Raw genomic sequence first — 16,294 nt, forward strand, 5'->3', positions numbered from 1 at the left:
TTCTGTTAGGGCGACAAATTTTGTCTCTGCCTAGGGCGGCAGTTTGGCTAGCGACGGCCCTGTCTATAATGTATGAATAAAATAAAGTTTTCTTGTTTTTGTTTTTTTATATGCTTGAATAAAGTGTGGTCCAACGAAAACTTAACTCCACGATTTTCCGGCTTTGAAATGAAAATGTGTAAATCACTCGAACTCGTTAATTTCTGATTCGAGGTGGAACAACTTTTCCGCTTTTCGCATCCCCGGCGAATATTGTCATCCAAATGGTCAAGGGTTTGTGGCTTATCCGCATAGACCAATGACTTTACAAACCCCCACAGAAAGTAGTCTAGCGGTGTTAAATCTCAAGATATTGGAGGCCAATTCACAGGTCCAAAACGTGAAATTAGGCGATCACCAAACGTGTCTTTCAATAAATCGGTTGTGGAACGAGCTGTGTCACATGTTGCGCCGTCTTGTTGGAACCACAGCTCCTGGACATCATGGTTGTTCAATTCAGGAATGAAAAAGTTAGTAATCATGGCTCTTTACCGATCACCATTGACCGTAACGTTCTGGCCATCATCGTTTTTGAAGAAGTACAGACCAATGATTCCACCAGTCCATAAAGCGCACCAAACAGTCAGTTTTTCTGGATGTAACGGTGTTTCGACATACACTTGAGGATAAGCTTCACTCCAAATGCGCCAGTTTTGTTCGTTGATATTGGATTATGTGGAATGGTATTGAAAAAGAGTTCACTGGTTTAACTGTATATTCAGTATCAAACACAAAGTAAAAAGTAAAAAAAACGAATTCTGAATTAATCTATAATTAATGCTTCTTAACCTCTGAATGACTGAACGACTAACTGGTCAGAAACGGAAGTGAAGTTTTCTCCCTCGGGTCCCCACCATAGAGTCGCGGTCATAGAATCTTCTGCTCTTGCGGAACAAAAATGTTCTTCTTATACTCCCACCTTTTGTTACGCAGAGTAGTTTCCTCATTCTGTGTATTCAAACTGGTAACTCCAAGTTTTGATCTGAGTCTCTGGAACTGTACTTTCGGTAATGGTTTTGTAAATATGTCAGCTTCCTGGTCCTTCGTGTTTATGTAGTTTGGTTCTATATCTCCACAATCATAATGTTCACGAATGAACTTGAACTTGATGTCAATATGTTTCGTTCTTTGATGAAATTCAGGATTTTTAATAAGTTTGATAGCACTCTGGTTATCAATCATTAGTTGTGTTGGTCCATGCAGGTCTTCTTGAATATCAGACATAAATTTTCTCAACCAAATGGCCTCTTTTGTAGCTTGTGCAGCAGCAATGAATTCAGATTCTGTTGTTGAAAGTGAAACTGTTGGCTGGAGTTTGCTACACCATGTTATTGGACCTCCATTTAACTTGAAGACATATCCTGTCGTAGAACGTCTTGTTTCTTTATCGCTTGCAAAATCTGCATCACTGAAACCTTCCAGTATTCCTTTATCATTTTTGTACAGTATGCCGTAGTTGACTGTCCCCTTCAAATAGCGAATTATCTTCTTCACCATATTCCAGTGAACGGTAGAGTAGTTGTTTAGGTAACGACTAACCACTCCCACCGCTTGTGCAATGTCAGGTCTAGAAACAACTGCTAAAAACATTAGAGAACCAACTGCTTGTCTATATGGAATGAGTTGATCCCCTGTTTCACTTGATTCATCATTAATGTTTGAAAAAGAATTAACATCCATTGGTACACTTACAGGATGAGCATCGTCTTGTCCAAATTTTCTGATTATTTGTCTTGTGTAATTTTCTTGTCTTAGAAACATTGTTCCCTCTTCAAAATCATGATGAATTTCGAGACCTACAAAATAGTTAGCATTTCCAATAGTAATTTCAAAACAATTTTTCAACTCTTCCAAGACAATGTTTATTATAGTCTCATTTGAAGAAAATATTAGTCCATCATCAACATAAATAATTAACAAAACTATGAAATTTTTAACATAACCTTTGTAAACACATTTATCAGCATCTGATTGAGTAAAACCAAAATTCTCTGAGAACGAATTGAACTTTTGATTCCAACATCTAGGTGCTTGTTTTAATCCGTAGAGTGATTTCTTTAACTTTCGAACAAGATTGGTAGATCTTTCATAGAGTCCAAGTGGAGGAATCATATAAACTTCTTCATCTAGCTCGCCATACAAAAATGCTGTTTTGATATCAAACTGTGCGTATTGTATTCTTTGTAATTTGCCAAAGAAAGTAACATTCTTATTGAGTCATATCTTGTTGTTGGTGCAAAAATTTCTTTAAAATCTATACCTTCCTTCTGTTTGAAGCCTCGTGCACATAACCTTGCTTTAAATTTTGAGGTTGTGCCATCTGGTGGTCTTTTAATCTTGAAAACCCCTGAAGTGCTTCTATTTCTTCTTTAATTGCAATCTTCCAGTTTTCTTTATCTTGGCATCTCATAGCCTCCTCATAGGTTTCTGGGAGATCTTCTCCAATGGATACCATACAGTGAGCCATGTACAATTCAAAATCTTCATACCTGGCTGGTGCTTTGATTCTTCTACTTCTTGTTTCTGTCGTTGACTCACCTTCATCTTGTTGAACGTTTTGATCTATAACATTATCATAAGAACTAGTTTCTACAATTATTTCTCTTGTGTCAGGTTTGTATTCTTTATACTTAAAATCTGATTCATCAAATACAACGTCTCGTGAAATTATTATTTGATTCAATTTAGGATCCCAGAGCCTGTAATCTGGTCCACCATACCCTACCATAAATGCCTCTTCCCCTCGTGGTTCCAACTTATTTTCTCGTGGCAGCTTATAGTACCAAGCCTTTGAACCAAAAATTTTTAGTCTATTTGAGTCATTTATCTTACCAAACATTTCAGCAGGTATCGTGCTTCTTCTTTCTTCAAGTGCTTTTGTGGGTGAACGGTTTATCTGATAAACTGCACATCTCACTGCTTCCCCCCAAAGAGATTTTGGTAAGTTTGTGTCGATAAACATGCACCTTACCTTATCGAGAATGGTTCTGTTCATTCTTTCTGCCACAGAATTTTGCTGTGGTGTATATGTACAAGTATATTCTTGTTTCAGACCATGGGATTCACAAAACTTTCTTAATTTTGAGGTACAAAATTCTTTGCCATTATCAGATTTCAGTCGTGACATCTTGACGTTTCTGTTTTGTAATTCTAAAACATATTTAATAATATAATCATCAGCTTCGTTTTCATTACTTAACAGATAAACAACTGTGAAATGAGAAAAATCATCTATAATTGTGAGGTAATACCTCTCTTCATTCATCGTTGTTGTTTGGGATGGTCCCCAAATATCTGTGTGCAGAAGTTCACTTATCCTTCTCGATCTTTCTTCACCGATCAATTTGAAAGGCTTTCTTGTTGCTTTGCCTTGTCTGCATGAGGAACACACATAATTTGAATAGGGTAAGTTTAGTAGCTCTAATCCTCTTTTATTCAAATGACCAAGCCTCAAGTGCCAAATATTATCATTTTTAACTATCTGATTTATGTTTTTGTAGTTGAAGTTCAACAGTGTACAACCCTCTCTCGAAATTACACAATATGAATTCTTCTCTAATAATTATTTTATCTTGATTTTTCTCAAATTCTACCAGCATCATTAATTTTTTGAACTGATAGCAAATTGAAGCAAAGATTATCTACTATTAAGGCATTTATTGTTATTTTAATTCCATGGAACATTACCTTGAGTTTTCCTTTTTTGAGAGCCTGCATTTTTTCACCATTAGCTATTTTTATTATGTGTGGCTCAATTTTCTGTATATCACACATGTGTTTTTCAATTTCCCCACAAACTGAATGCTGTGTTGCACCAGAATCTATTATGAACTTTAATGTACTCACTTTATTTTCCGATTTACCTAATAGTGCTGCAGCTGAGGTTGTCGCTATGAAAGAAATTTCATTTTCTTCTTGCCTGCAGACATTTACTCTTTCATTGTTGTTTCTACTTTCTCCTTTTTGGTTAAACTTCTGTCTGTCTTCAAAGTTCCCTTGCCTTTGGCTCTTTGATTTGCTTCGACACTGTGCAATAAAGTGACCAGTACGTCCACACCTAAAACATTTTTTAATATCCTTAGATTTTTCTTTGGTAACAAATGAACATTGTTCTTCTCTGGGCTTGTTTCCTTCATTCATTTTTAGTTCTGCATCCAGCAACTTACTTTTAACAAAATCAACAGTTAATTTTGCCTCCGTTGTTTCTAGGACAGTTATAACTGTTTCGTACTTTTGAGACAATGTTAATAAAAGATGACATACCTTATCGTCCTCTTCGAGCTGATTACCTGTGGATTCTAGATCTCGAATAAGTCCATCAAACTTAATGAAATGGTCTTGGAGTTTCTCATTTTCATCACATTTCAAAGTTAATAACTTCCTTCTCACATACAACCTTGATAGTGTGCTCTTCCTTTCAAATATATTCTTCAGTGAAGATATCTCAAATGCAGAATCAGCATTCCTCACATATTCTATGTGCCTATCAGTAATACTCTGGACGATGATTGACTTTGCTCTAGCATCATTTTTCTCGACTTCCTGCTTCTGTTCGCTTGTTAGACCTGTTAGGTTAATCTTCTTCTCCACAACTTCTCTACATTGTTTTTCCTCCAGTAAACACTTCAGCCGGAATAACCAGTTCGAAAAATTTCCATCATTCAGTTGTAGAATGGTACTCACAGAACTCGCCATGCTTCCACTCGCCATTTTGTTGGTTAGCGTCACTGGGGTTTTTCAATGAAAAACTATTAATTTCCTAATACCAATCGTGAACTGGGCTCAGAACCTATTGGATTATGTGGAATGGTTTTGAAAAAGAGTTCACTGGTTCAACTGTATATTCAGTATCAAACACAAAGTAAAAAGTAAAAAAAAACGAATTCTGAATTAATCTATAATTAATGCTTCTTAACCTCTGAATGACTGAACGACTGACTGGTCAGAAACGGAAGTGAAGTTTTCTCCCTCGGGTCCCCACCATAGAGTCGCGGTCATAGAATCTTCTGCTCTTGCGGAACAAAAATGTTCTTCTTATAGTTGACGTAGCCATTCAACCAGAAGTGCGCTTCATCGCTAAACAAAATAAAATTGACGTAGTGCGCGATACGTATTCCGCACAGAAACATTATTTTCGAAATAAAATTGCACTATTTTGCAAGCGTTGTTCAGGTGTGAGTCTATTCATTATGAATTCCCAAACCAAACTGAGAATAAATCACTTGACTTAAAGACACTTGAAGACTATAATGTGAATACTTGCACTTGTGGATTCTGCTTTTCCATGAGAATATTTAATCCCTGTCCAATTTTTTCGAAAACAGAAACGATGTTGTTCTTGTTTTTTTGCAAAAATCGCAAAAAAACGTGAAGTTAGCACCCCAGCAAATGCGATGTTTTTCTACCAGTATGCTTGGGGTACAAACGAAATTTTTGTCTTACAAATAGTTACTAACGAGTTACTACTGAATGAAAGAAAAATTCTTGATTTTCGATTTTCGAAAAGTGGGTGCTAACTTCACGGACACACTCACCGCTACATATATTGGCACAATATGTATCGAGCCTATCTACTCAAATTGATTAACTGAATTCTTAAAAATGGTATCAGAAGATCGATTATATTGACAGAAAATATTACGAAATGTTACATCTAGATCCACCATTTTCATAGTCGATTTTCATTATTCTAAGGCGTTTTTCGAGTAAAATGGAATGATCGTAATTGCTCGAACTTCCACTATAAAAAGTCAAAAAATGAAATGTCAAAAATGTCATGGATTTCCGGTGTGACCATATTAAGAAACAAAATTCTTTTTGAAAAACCCTTTATATTTTTTGAATTGAATATCATAAAGTTCAGATCGGAAGATCGCAAAACTTTTCGAGGGTAATATGCAATTCTATTGTCCAATTGTTACCTGAAGGTCACATCATCATCATAGCAAATTATTCGGATAGTAATAGAAATGCATAATGTTAGATATTCGAGTGAACAAGAATGTGGTTACTCCTAACTGGAATTATTGCAGTTTTATACTGCTTAAAGAGATTTTTATATTTTAAATGGCAAATCCATAAAATGCGTGGATTGAAACGTCCAGACGGAGAATCATTTATTTTTGGACACTGGAGTATTTTTCGTCAACCTCCAGGTGAGTTTTAGAACGTTATCGAATCATATCTATTCTGTTGATTTCACCTACTATAAATTCAGTTTCTCATAGCAATATGCTTAAAACTATCCTATGACATAATACAGCATAGCTTGAATAACATCTACTTGTTATTAGATATAAAAAAATTATTATAAGATACCTCATGCGAAAAGAGTAACAACGAATTCATAGAAAAATATAATGACTGACGAATATCGACAAAAATTTATATGTAAAATTCGATTCTTCAATTGACAAAACTCTTCAATTGTTTTGTCTCACCACTGTGGACTAAAAGATTTTCTGATTTGCAGCCTAAGGCTTAAATATCTACTGAATAGGTATCTACTTATGAAGTTTGCCAGAATTTCTGGATATGTCATATTTAAGCTATGCCTGGCTAGGGCTAGGCATAAGTAAATTATTATAACTATTACAATTCAAAATGGAAACAAAACAACAATAATAAATTAATTATATTTATAACTCAATTTTGTGAAGGAACTGTAATTCAGATATTTTGTTTTCAATTGTATTTGAAAACTCAATAATTTATATATGTGTTCATATTCTGAACTGAAATTTGGAGAAATATTGAGATACTTTTTTTTGCTTTTCAGAGTTGTTACACAAGAACATTAAAAGTCTATCAGAAATGTTTTATCCACATTTCTATGTTAGGATGTTCAATGAATACAGCACTTTTATTTTGTCACCAGAGGATTGTGAGGTGATGTATTTTTGTTTTTGGACATATGTTACAGTTGAACGGTTCCAGTATTTTTTCAATATCCTTTCTAATCTGAATATTTTGAATTAATCATTTCGAGTTAACTTAGCATTGATAAGGCTATTTAGATAAGACTAGAAAATTTTGAAAGTTGAAAGGGAGTTCCTATTTATGATCCTACTTATATCCTCTAAATTTTAAATTCATTCATATTATTGTTTTTTTCTATTGATTTGATGATTCATCCTATCAAGTTCATGAATTGCTTATAGTGTTCAATGTATTATATTCATATGAATATAACATGGAAAGATATAATCTAATTAGTAGGGAAGAATAAAATTCCTAGGAACAGATTTTTCACTAGATTTTGCATGAATTGTAAATAGTTGTATATGAAATGAAAAAAAATTGAAATATCCGAAACCTAACAAAAGACAAGCCAAATTATTCAAGTAACCATTTGAGAAAAATGATATCTAAGAAATCTAAGTCTACCAAGCGGTAGATTGGTATATTTTGATCATGCCAAAGAAATTCTATACTCCTGTACATTTTACAGAATATTCATTTATTATTTGCATACAAAGCTTGAACGAAGCGTTCAAAAAATAGTGTAAATCTTTGTACAGTTATTTCACAAAAAACTGCTCAGTTTCATATCGATCGAATAGGTATTTTTCGAATTATTTAAAAACAAAATTCCAAATGGTTCAGAAATTTAACATATTTACAGTTCGATGAACGACTAACGTTATAAAATTTTTCAGTAGTTTGAACAAAAAACAATTCTTTTTTTTTGCCAACAGACTATCGCTACCGGTTTTTTTTATTGAAGATATTATTAAGCTCATAGTAGCTTCAAATTGTTAAGAAGAAATATTTTCTAGAATTCTGTTCACTTACGAGATATTATTATAAATATCACTTATTTTTATATATGTATTGATTTCAGATATTTTTGTCGACTCCCAAACACTCCAGCAAAAGTGTATTATATCAGATTTTCGGGAGATGGCTCAAAGAAGGTCTATTGTTGAGCAAAGGTGACTAATTTTTACTATGTTTCTTTATTTATCAATCAATAATCTCGTTCAATACTCATAATATAAGTATTTCAATAACTAGAAGTTCGTGAATTTAGACTACTTACCATTGAATAGGTAGGTAGTCTACCTAAGTCTAATTCTAAAGCAATTTAGAAGTTACATAAGTGAAGATACTAAATTGATGGATAATGACTATTCGCAAAAAATTTAGGAAATATTCTTTCGACTTTCTCATGCAAATAACATTATGTTCACTCTTTGAAGATAAGCACTGTTTCCATTAGATACAAAATGTTGGAAAAATTTTTAGGTTTAGTTTCGAAGTTTTCAATTTTTCCTTAGAAAAATAATTCTATTCATCTATTATACATCATATTTACATATGGCATGAATAGAAAATCATTAAATTTTTTCTATCAATTACGACGTTATCGAATCTAGAGCTATATTTTCTTTCCTCAGGTGAAAAGTGGCAACAACGTAGAAAGATTTTAACTCCAGCTTTTCACTTCAGCATTCTCAAAGAATTCATTGACGCTTTCAATGAAAAATCAGATGAATTAATGGAAAAACTGAGGGAGACCGCTGGAAAAGAGATTGATGTGATGCCCCTTTTCCACGAATGGTCTCTTCAAATGATAATTGGTACGTGAAATAATTAAAATCAATTCGATAATTCAATGAATGAAGATTGTGAAATCTGTCAAAAGTTAATTTGGATGACTTTCTAGATGTAAGTTATATCATTATCAGGACCAATTCTGTCCCTTTTGGGTGAATTTTTCATCGAAATATTAATCAAATGACCTAGATTGTAGGTTATAGATGTCAGGGGGGTTTCATTGAACCTTGTGGTCTTTTATGTCCGCCATCACAGAGGGGTTTAGTTCACGTGAATTGTTGAGTTCATGACAGGAAGACGTAGCATTTTTTTTTGGAATAAATTGTAGCTACATTTCAATGAAAAGAAGGATTTAATCTGATTCATTTAGACAAATTTAAATGATGGATAATTTGGTAATGATACAAATGGCGTATAAGAAAAGAATGTTTGGATTCATTGTTCCTTTTTTTTGCTCTATGAAGTTTTTTCGAGATATAACATGAGCAATTGAGGAGGAAGATAATTACATAGTATAAGGATCCTTTCCTTATACTATGATAATTACAATCTTAATTCTACGTTTAGGAACATGTGCCTTGATATTTTCAGGGCTAAACATATTTTCTTCTTTCAGAGACTTCATTAGGTTACAAATCGAAAATAAACGACAGTAAATTGAAAAAATATTTGAAAGCCGTTGGTGGAATGGAAAAGTTATTCAACCAATATATTGTGCGACCTTGGCTGAGATACTATTTCATATTGTATTGGTTAAGTCCATTTGGCGCAGAAGAGAAGAAACATCTGGACGTCCTACATAATTACACAAAAACAATTATCAAGGAAAAAATGGAAATATCTAAAAATAATCCGTCCGAGAGTTCGGAAATAGAGAAAGATGACATATACTTTGGAAAAAAAAGAAGACGAATGGCAATGTTGGACATTCTTCTAGAAGCTCATAGAAATGGCAATCAAATTGATTTCAATGGCATTTGTGAAGAAGTGGACACCTTTACATTTGAGGTAATAATTTTAATCCCCTTATCAATTGGCAGAGGCATAGAATGGGGAGCATGTGCGTACCCAGCGAGGGACCGTAGGTGGGGGGGTCAACTGCCCCTCCCTGAAAGCAAAAAACTATCGTTATTAAAATTTGTTGCTAAAATTAATTTCAATTTTAGAAATAACTATTTCAATATCAAAAAAATGCTAACAATATTGAAAACTATTAAACTGGGTTAATTTATTGATATTTTTCATAAGACATCACAAGCTGAGCGACCATGGTTCACACCACCAAGGACGTATATGTTTTTTTTTTGGGGGGGGGGTATTAGAAAAATATTTTTTGACGATATTGTTTACTCATATCTATAATGTGAAAAAAAGTGGTGTTGATAACGAAGTTTGAAGCAAATTACTCGAAATAATTTTTTATCTTGTACTGGGTGTTCCTGAATTAGGGTTGCGAAGGAAAATGAGAGATTCCTTGGATAATTTTTAAAATATAATGGCCCATAAACATGAGCCAGCAAACGCTTTATTTTCGAGATACAGAGTGTTTCTAATACTCCTACTTTTTTGTGATGCTTAACCAGTTTACCGAATCTTTATTGATCTTCATTACAGAGTTGTTAAATAAGTACCAAAACTTAAAATTGATTAGTTTATTACAATTACCTAACTGGATCTTTATAATAATTTGGATTATCCTGAGAATTACTGTAGACTTGTAGAGAGCTGTTTGAATGTTCCTCGAAATCAATTGCAGATACGGCAAAACTACAACAAACCAAAAAGTGTAGTTCTGAACCAGAGTTTCTTTTTAAATTTTTCTAAACTATCAGTGGTTCACAAAAAAAAATTCTGGAGGAAAGAAGTGAACATCCCTCCGGAAAAAATTCACCCTGTAGATTTGCATTCAAAATTAGGATATCATATGATGAAGACTTTAAATTGGAATATCAATGCCAATTCAAGTTAAATATCATGTGAACTGTGAAGGAAGGTGCTATGGGAGGAAAACTTGAACATAACACCTGTAACTAAGAAACAAAGCATTTGCGGACTCATATTAAAGGACTCTTCTTCTTTAAATGATCCGATAAATCAGTCATTTTCATTTGTACCTCCAATTTAGGAACACCCTGTAGATATTGTCAATTCAAAACTGATGTCTTCACAAATAATATGCAATTTGAACACAATAGATTGTACAACACTGCATAGACAATTTTTCGATGCAAATTACTCAGTTCAGTATTTTGATATACACATTTTGAAATTTTGTGACTAGAAGGATACAAAAGCAGAAAACAACGGATAAGTGAATACCGATGACAAATGCAAAAATCACAGATGGCAAATAAGGGGCAATGCCGAGAAAGCGGATGGATAAACGAAAATAATAAACCTCGGACAAAGACGAGCTCTTAGTGCAATAAAAGTACTCATCTTGAAAGCGATAGATAATAAAGTCATAAACCGTAAAGGGGTCCGTTTTTTACTGACGTGTCGATTTAATCATGTTATTGTGTTTTTCTTTACTCGCGGGATTAAGTTGAATAGCATTGCTAGACTTCGCCCCTGAGTAGAATGCATCTATCCAATAAAGACGTTTATTATTATTATTATGTCAATGGAAAGTAAAGTAAAAAAGTAAAATGATTATTATTCGTTTATTTTATGGAGAAATTTTCGTTCTTCGTCTTTGCGAGATTTCTGAAATTTTATACCCCCTTCCCAGTTTTACAGTTATTCATCAATCAATACGCATACATTTTTTTGTAGGGCCATGATACTGTCGCTACTGCATTGAGTTTCTGTGTTATGAATATTGCAAATCATCCTGAAATACAGGTGAGCATACCTATCAATAATATTGCATCAACATTTCCCATACCAAAATCTTTTAAAATCATTGAGACAAGATGACCCTCGAAAATAATAATTTGACGTATCATCATGAGATTCAACACAGAAATTTAGTTTCACTAGAGAAATATCAATCCCCCCACAGAATCTGTATTGGTAAGTCTCTGATGAAAGTTATTTCGTTAGATGCTTCAGAAGCGGCAATCTAGTGAGGAAGTTTAGCATCTTCTTACTGAGATCCAGATACTTTCTGGATTGTGGATATGCCACAAAACTTGAAAGAGTTGATCGACGATACAAAAGTTCAAATCAACTCGCTGTAAATTTTTGCAAATTTCAGAATCAAATCGTAGAGGAAATAAATTCAGTACTTGAGGGCGAAGATAGACACACGACATACGATGATCTTCAAAAGATGGACCTTCTAGAGAGATGCATCAAGGAATCTCTCAGACTATATCCAAGCGTCCATTTAATTTCAAGAGAGGCAGACGAAGATACCACACTTCATTCCGGATGTGTCGTTGCTAAAGGTGCGACAGTCATCATTCCTATTATATTTGTTCACAGAAATCCGGAGATATATCCAGAACCAGAAAAATTTGATCCTGATAGATTTCTACTTGAAAATTGCATTGGAAGACATCCATTCGCTTATCTTCCATTCAGCGCTGGACCAAGAAATTGTATAGGTAAGGAAAATTTTCAATATTATGTTGAAGGATTTCAGGACCAGATTGTTCAACAGAATTGAAAAATAACGGACATTGCAGTAATTATCTAATAGGTTTCTCACTTGAAGCTCAGTTTACTTCTGCGATAAGCATCTTCAAAGGTTTCAATGTCGTAAATTATAACTTGACCTTTTATTTCTCTGTTCCAAATATAGAGGGGCTGGACTTTTACTGCTTCGTCTCAGTGTTATTCACTTCTGGTGAAGTAGTGTGTCATGTTCTACAGATAGTAATATGCCAGTAAAAAAAATTCTCCCAAAACTCTTGCGGACTATATAGTTTGTAAAGTATACCTACATATGTACTACTATAATTTGATTTAAGCATAAGCGGTTTCTCGTATGCAGATATTGATTTGCAAAAATGTTGGTTACAGGTCAACGATTTGCCATGATGGAATTGAAAGTGGTGCTTTCTGCCATCATAAGGAAGTTCCAGCTAGTTGCTGTCGATACACCAGACGATATAGAGCTTAAAAATGAAAGTATTTTGAGAACCAATGGTATGAGAGTGAAATTCATTCCACGAGTATGACTTTATAAGAAATTTTCCGTTTAATACTTATTGTGATTTATAATGATATTTAAGCAATCAAATATAAATGCAAAATATCAAGAAGTCTTTGAATCAACCCAAAAACAATAGGATAGATAAATGTTAAAATGAATATTATAAAAATAACTTTGTGAAAGTATGTATAATATATTGCACGTTAGTTCAAGCTCCGATCGCGCCCTTGAAGACCACATATACATATATGTATACAGTTATGTGGTCTACGGAGGCACAAGAGTTTCACGAATTTACGTAAATGCCTTCCTCATTTTTTCTCGATATTATTTTGGGTTCATCTATTAGCAAGAATTACTGCACTCAGTTTGGATGTTTCATTTCAACATACACAAACAAAATTTCAACTCAGCCGTGTCTGCTGCCAGTGAAATATAAGCTTGAAATGTTTCTATGTATACTATCTGGTGTGTTACCTAAGAATTTTGCTGCCAGTTCTGGAGTTGTTAAGACAGAACTTGAAGTGTAGAAGACAACTATGCACATCTGTCATCCTCATCATTTCCTCTACTTCAAAAAATTTGCTTTGGAATATTTCAACAAGTGCGATAAAAACCTTTATCCAAATATATTTTTACATATAGACTTTCTCAACTTTAAGGAGACCAAAAACTTACTCAAGAATCGAGTGAAAACGGACTGAACGGATTGGCTGCCAAGAATATATGTCTATGAACTATGGAATATAATATATTAGTGCCGATGAAATGGGGACTATTTTCAAGAAGAAAAACAGAAGGCTGATTCTATAATGTATGAATAAAATAAAATTTTCTTGTTTTTGTTTTTTTATATGCTTGAATAAAGTGTGGTCCAACGAAAACTTAACTCCACGATTTTCCGGCTTTGAAATGAAAATGTGTAAATCACTCGAACTCGTTAATTTCTGATTCGAGGTGGAACAACTTTTCCGCTTTTCGCATCCCCGTTAACCCTAACGGGGGTTAAGGGGTGAGGGGTGTTGCGATACCTCATTTTGAAGATCTTATCGAGTACTATCTGATCCTTGAATGTCACTTCAAAATCTATGTTCAATCAAAATATATTTTTTCGGCAACCGTCCGGGAAGTGCTCACTTCCCGGACGCTTTTTCTCTGAGAACTTAGCATTTCCCGGCCTAGTCCGGAAAGTACGTACTTCCCGGACTAGGCCGGAAAAGAATCATAGAATCCATAGCAACCGAGATAACGGCTGACAGTTCATATGAAATTAGTTGTCAAAAATTTGCATGTTTTTTGATCGCAATCGCAATAAAATATGGAAAGCAGCAGCGATAGTGTTCTTTTACATGGTTGCCGAAAAAATATTCTACGCAACACGCCCGAAAATGGTTTTTTTTGGACTCACAGACTTCCAGGACTCGCTTACGCTCGTCCTGGAATTTTGTCTATTCGTCCAAAAAACCCTATTTTCCGGACTATTGATTGAATAAAGAGTATCCTTTCTATTCAACTTATAATTTCATTTTTTTGAGAAAATTTTTCAATCGAACTCTTCAGACAATTTTTAAATTTTTGAATGAACGCGTGAAAGTTATCATTTTTTTCTCTAGTTAGCTGAAGTTCATTGATATTTTCATAATTTTCATGTTTGACAAATGGTTTCATTTTCGAGGTAAATGTTGTTTATAAATATTTGTGACATTTGACAAAGATTAAAGACTATAATGTGAATACTTGCACTTGTGGTTTTTGCTTTTCCATGAGACTATTTAATCCCTGTCCAATTTTTTCGAAAACAGAAACGATGTTGTCCTTGTTTTTCTGTGAAAAATCGAAAAAAAACGTGAAGTTAGCACCCTAACGGATTGCGATGTTTTCTACCAGTATCCTTGAGGTACAAACGAAAATTTTTGTGTTACAAATAGTTACTAACGAATGCAAAAAAAAATTCTTATTTTTGAAAAAGTGGGTGCTAACTTCGCATTTTAGGAGTGACAAATTCTCATTATAGGTTGGGTTACAAACGAAAATTTTCGTGTTACAAATAGTTACTACTTCCTAAATAATTTTTTTTTTTTAAATCGAAAAAAAACGTGAAGTTAGCACCCCAGCGGAATGCGATGTTTGTCTACCAGTTTCCTTGAGGTACAAACAAAAAATTTTGTGTTACAAATAGGTAGTAATGAGTTACTAACGAATGCAAAAAAAAAATTTTTGATTTTCGAAAAAGTGGGTGCCAACTTCACGGACACGCTCACTGCTATATATCGGGTGTCCCAAACTCGATAGCCTATTAGACGTTTCTGGAAAACTAATCATAATTTTGAGCTGAAAATTTGCATATTGGGGTTTGAGACAATGATCTTTCTCCCTAAAATATTTTCAGATCTCTACAACTTCCGGTTATACCGGAAACAGACTACTACTTCCTTATTTCAAATAGCACACCCAGTATATTATTGCATCATTAGATAGCTTTTTTGATGGCAATTTCGGCAATATGCCATACCTTGGGTAAAAATTCAACGGTTCATGAGTTATTGGGATTCTTATAAAAAAAAAGGTGGCGATGAGGACTCACATTTTTTTGAATATTTCAGCAGAAAAAGCCTTTTTCGAAAAAAATTTGTTTTGTTTCGTTTACGCGAATACGTAGTATTATAAGACTGTTTTCGGCTTGGACCATAAATGTACAGGGTGTTTATAAGAGGATCATGAACTTGGACAACTCAAATTCATCAAAACTCAAGATTTTCAAATTAGAACCTATATATTTTATTATTTCAGTCGATTCTACGAACAAAAATAGTGGAAGTCGGTAATCAAACTCTATATCTCAAATGAATACTTCAAGAGTTATCGGGGAAGAACTTCAAATGAGGAAAAACCGCTATTTATAACTGTGGGAATAACTGTTTGTTACTTCCGTAAAACACAGAAAGAAAATAAAATTCGATGTTTGGATAACTAAATTTTACATTTCATGAATTTTAATTGATTTTTCGTTGGTATTGTTGAGAAATCCATAAACCAATACAATTTTCAATTACGAATAATTCATTACAATTCTTGATATGTCAAATTTAGTTATGGAAACATCGAATTTTATTTTTTTTCTGTGTTTTACAGAAGTAACAGACAGTTATTCCCACAGTTATAAATAGCGGTTTTTCCTCATTTGAAGTTCTTCCCCGATAACTCTTGAAGTATTCATTTTAGGTATAGGGTTTGCTGAAGGAACCCCCACTATTTTTGTACGTAGAATCGACTGTAATAATAAAAAATATAGGTTCTAATTTGAAAATCTTGAGTTTTGATGAATTTGAGTTGTCCAAGTTCATGATCCTCTTATAAACACCCTGTACATTTTTAGTCCAAGCCGAAAACAGTCTTATAATACTACGTATTTGCGTAAACGAAACGAAACAAATTTTTTTCGAAAAAGGCTTTTTCTGCTGAAATATTCAAAAAAATGTGAATCCTCATCGCCACCTTTTTTTTCATAAGAATCCCAATAACTCATGAACCGTTGAAATTTTACCCAAGGTATGGCATATTGCGGAAATTGCCATCAAAAAAGCTATCTAATGA

General features: G+C 33.6%; 2 protein-coding genes across 2 annotated transcripts in view; one reads left to right on the forward strand and one right to left on the reverse strand.

Moving 5' to 3' along the window:
- The window catches only part of LOC123683204 (major royal jelly protein 1), a 125,847-nt gene that overhangs the window by 61,457 nt on the left and 48,096 nt on the right, over window positions 1-16,294 (reverse strand). The gene's annotated exons all lie outside the window — the stretch shown is intronic.
- LOC123683200 (cytochrome P450 4C1-like) lies at window positions 5,995-12,773 on the forward strand. Its single transcript, XM_045622102.1, has 8 exons — window positions 5,995-6,194; window positions 6,818-6,927; window positions 7,883-7,973; window positions 8,439-8,621; window positions 9,215-9,606; window positions 11,374-11,442; window positions 11,798-12,149; window positions 12,568-12,773. Exons 1-8 carry the CDS (start codon window positions 6,041-6,043, stop codon window positions 12,723-12,725), a joined length of 1,509 nt encoding a protein of 502 aa, XP_045478058.1. The 5' UTR covers window positions 5,995-6,040; the 3' UTR covers window positions 12,726-12,773.

This window comes from Harmonia axyridis, chromosome 6, assembly GCF_914767665.1.
Source record: "Harmonia axyridis chromosome 6, icHarAxyr1.1, whole genome shotgun sequence".
In the NCBI taxonomy this organism is placed as follows: domain Eukaryota; kingdom Metazoa; phylum Arthropoda; class Insecta; order Coleoptera; family Coccinellidae; genus Harmonia; species Harmonia axyridis.

Coding starts and splice junctions, on each gene's coding strand:
- LOC123683200 (XM_045622102.1), top strand. CDS start 6,041: ATGTGGTTACTCCTAACTGGAATTATTGCAGTTTTATACTGCTTAAAG. Junction 6,195..6,817: donor TATTTTTCGTCAACCTCCAG/GTGAGTTTTAGA, acceptor TTTGCTTTTCAG/AGTTGTTACACAAGAACATT. Junction 6,928..7,882: donor TGTCACCAGAGGATTGTGAG/GTGATGTATTTT, acceptor TATTGATTTCAG/ATATTTTTGTCGACTCCCAA.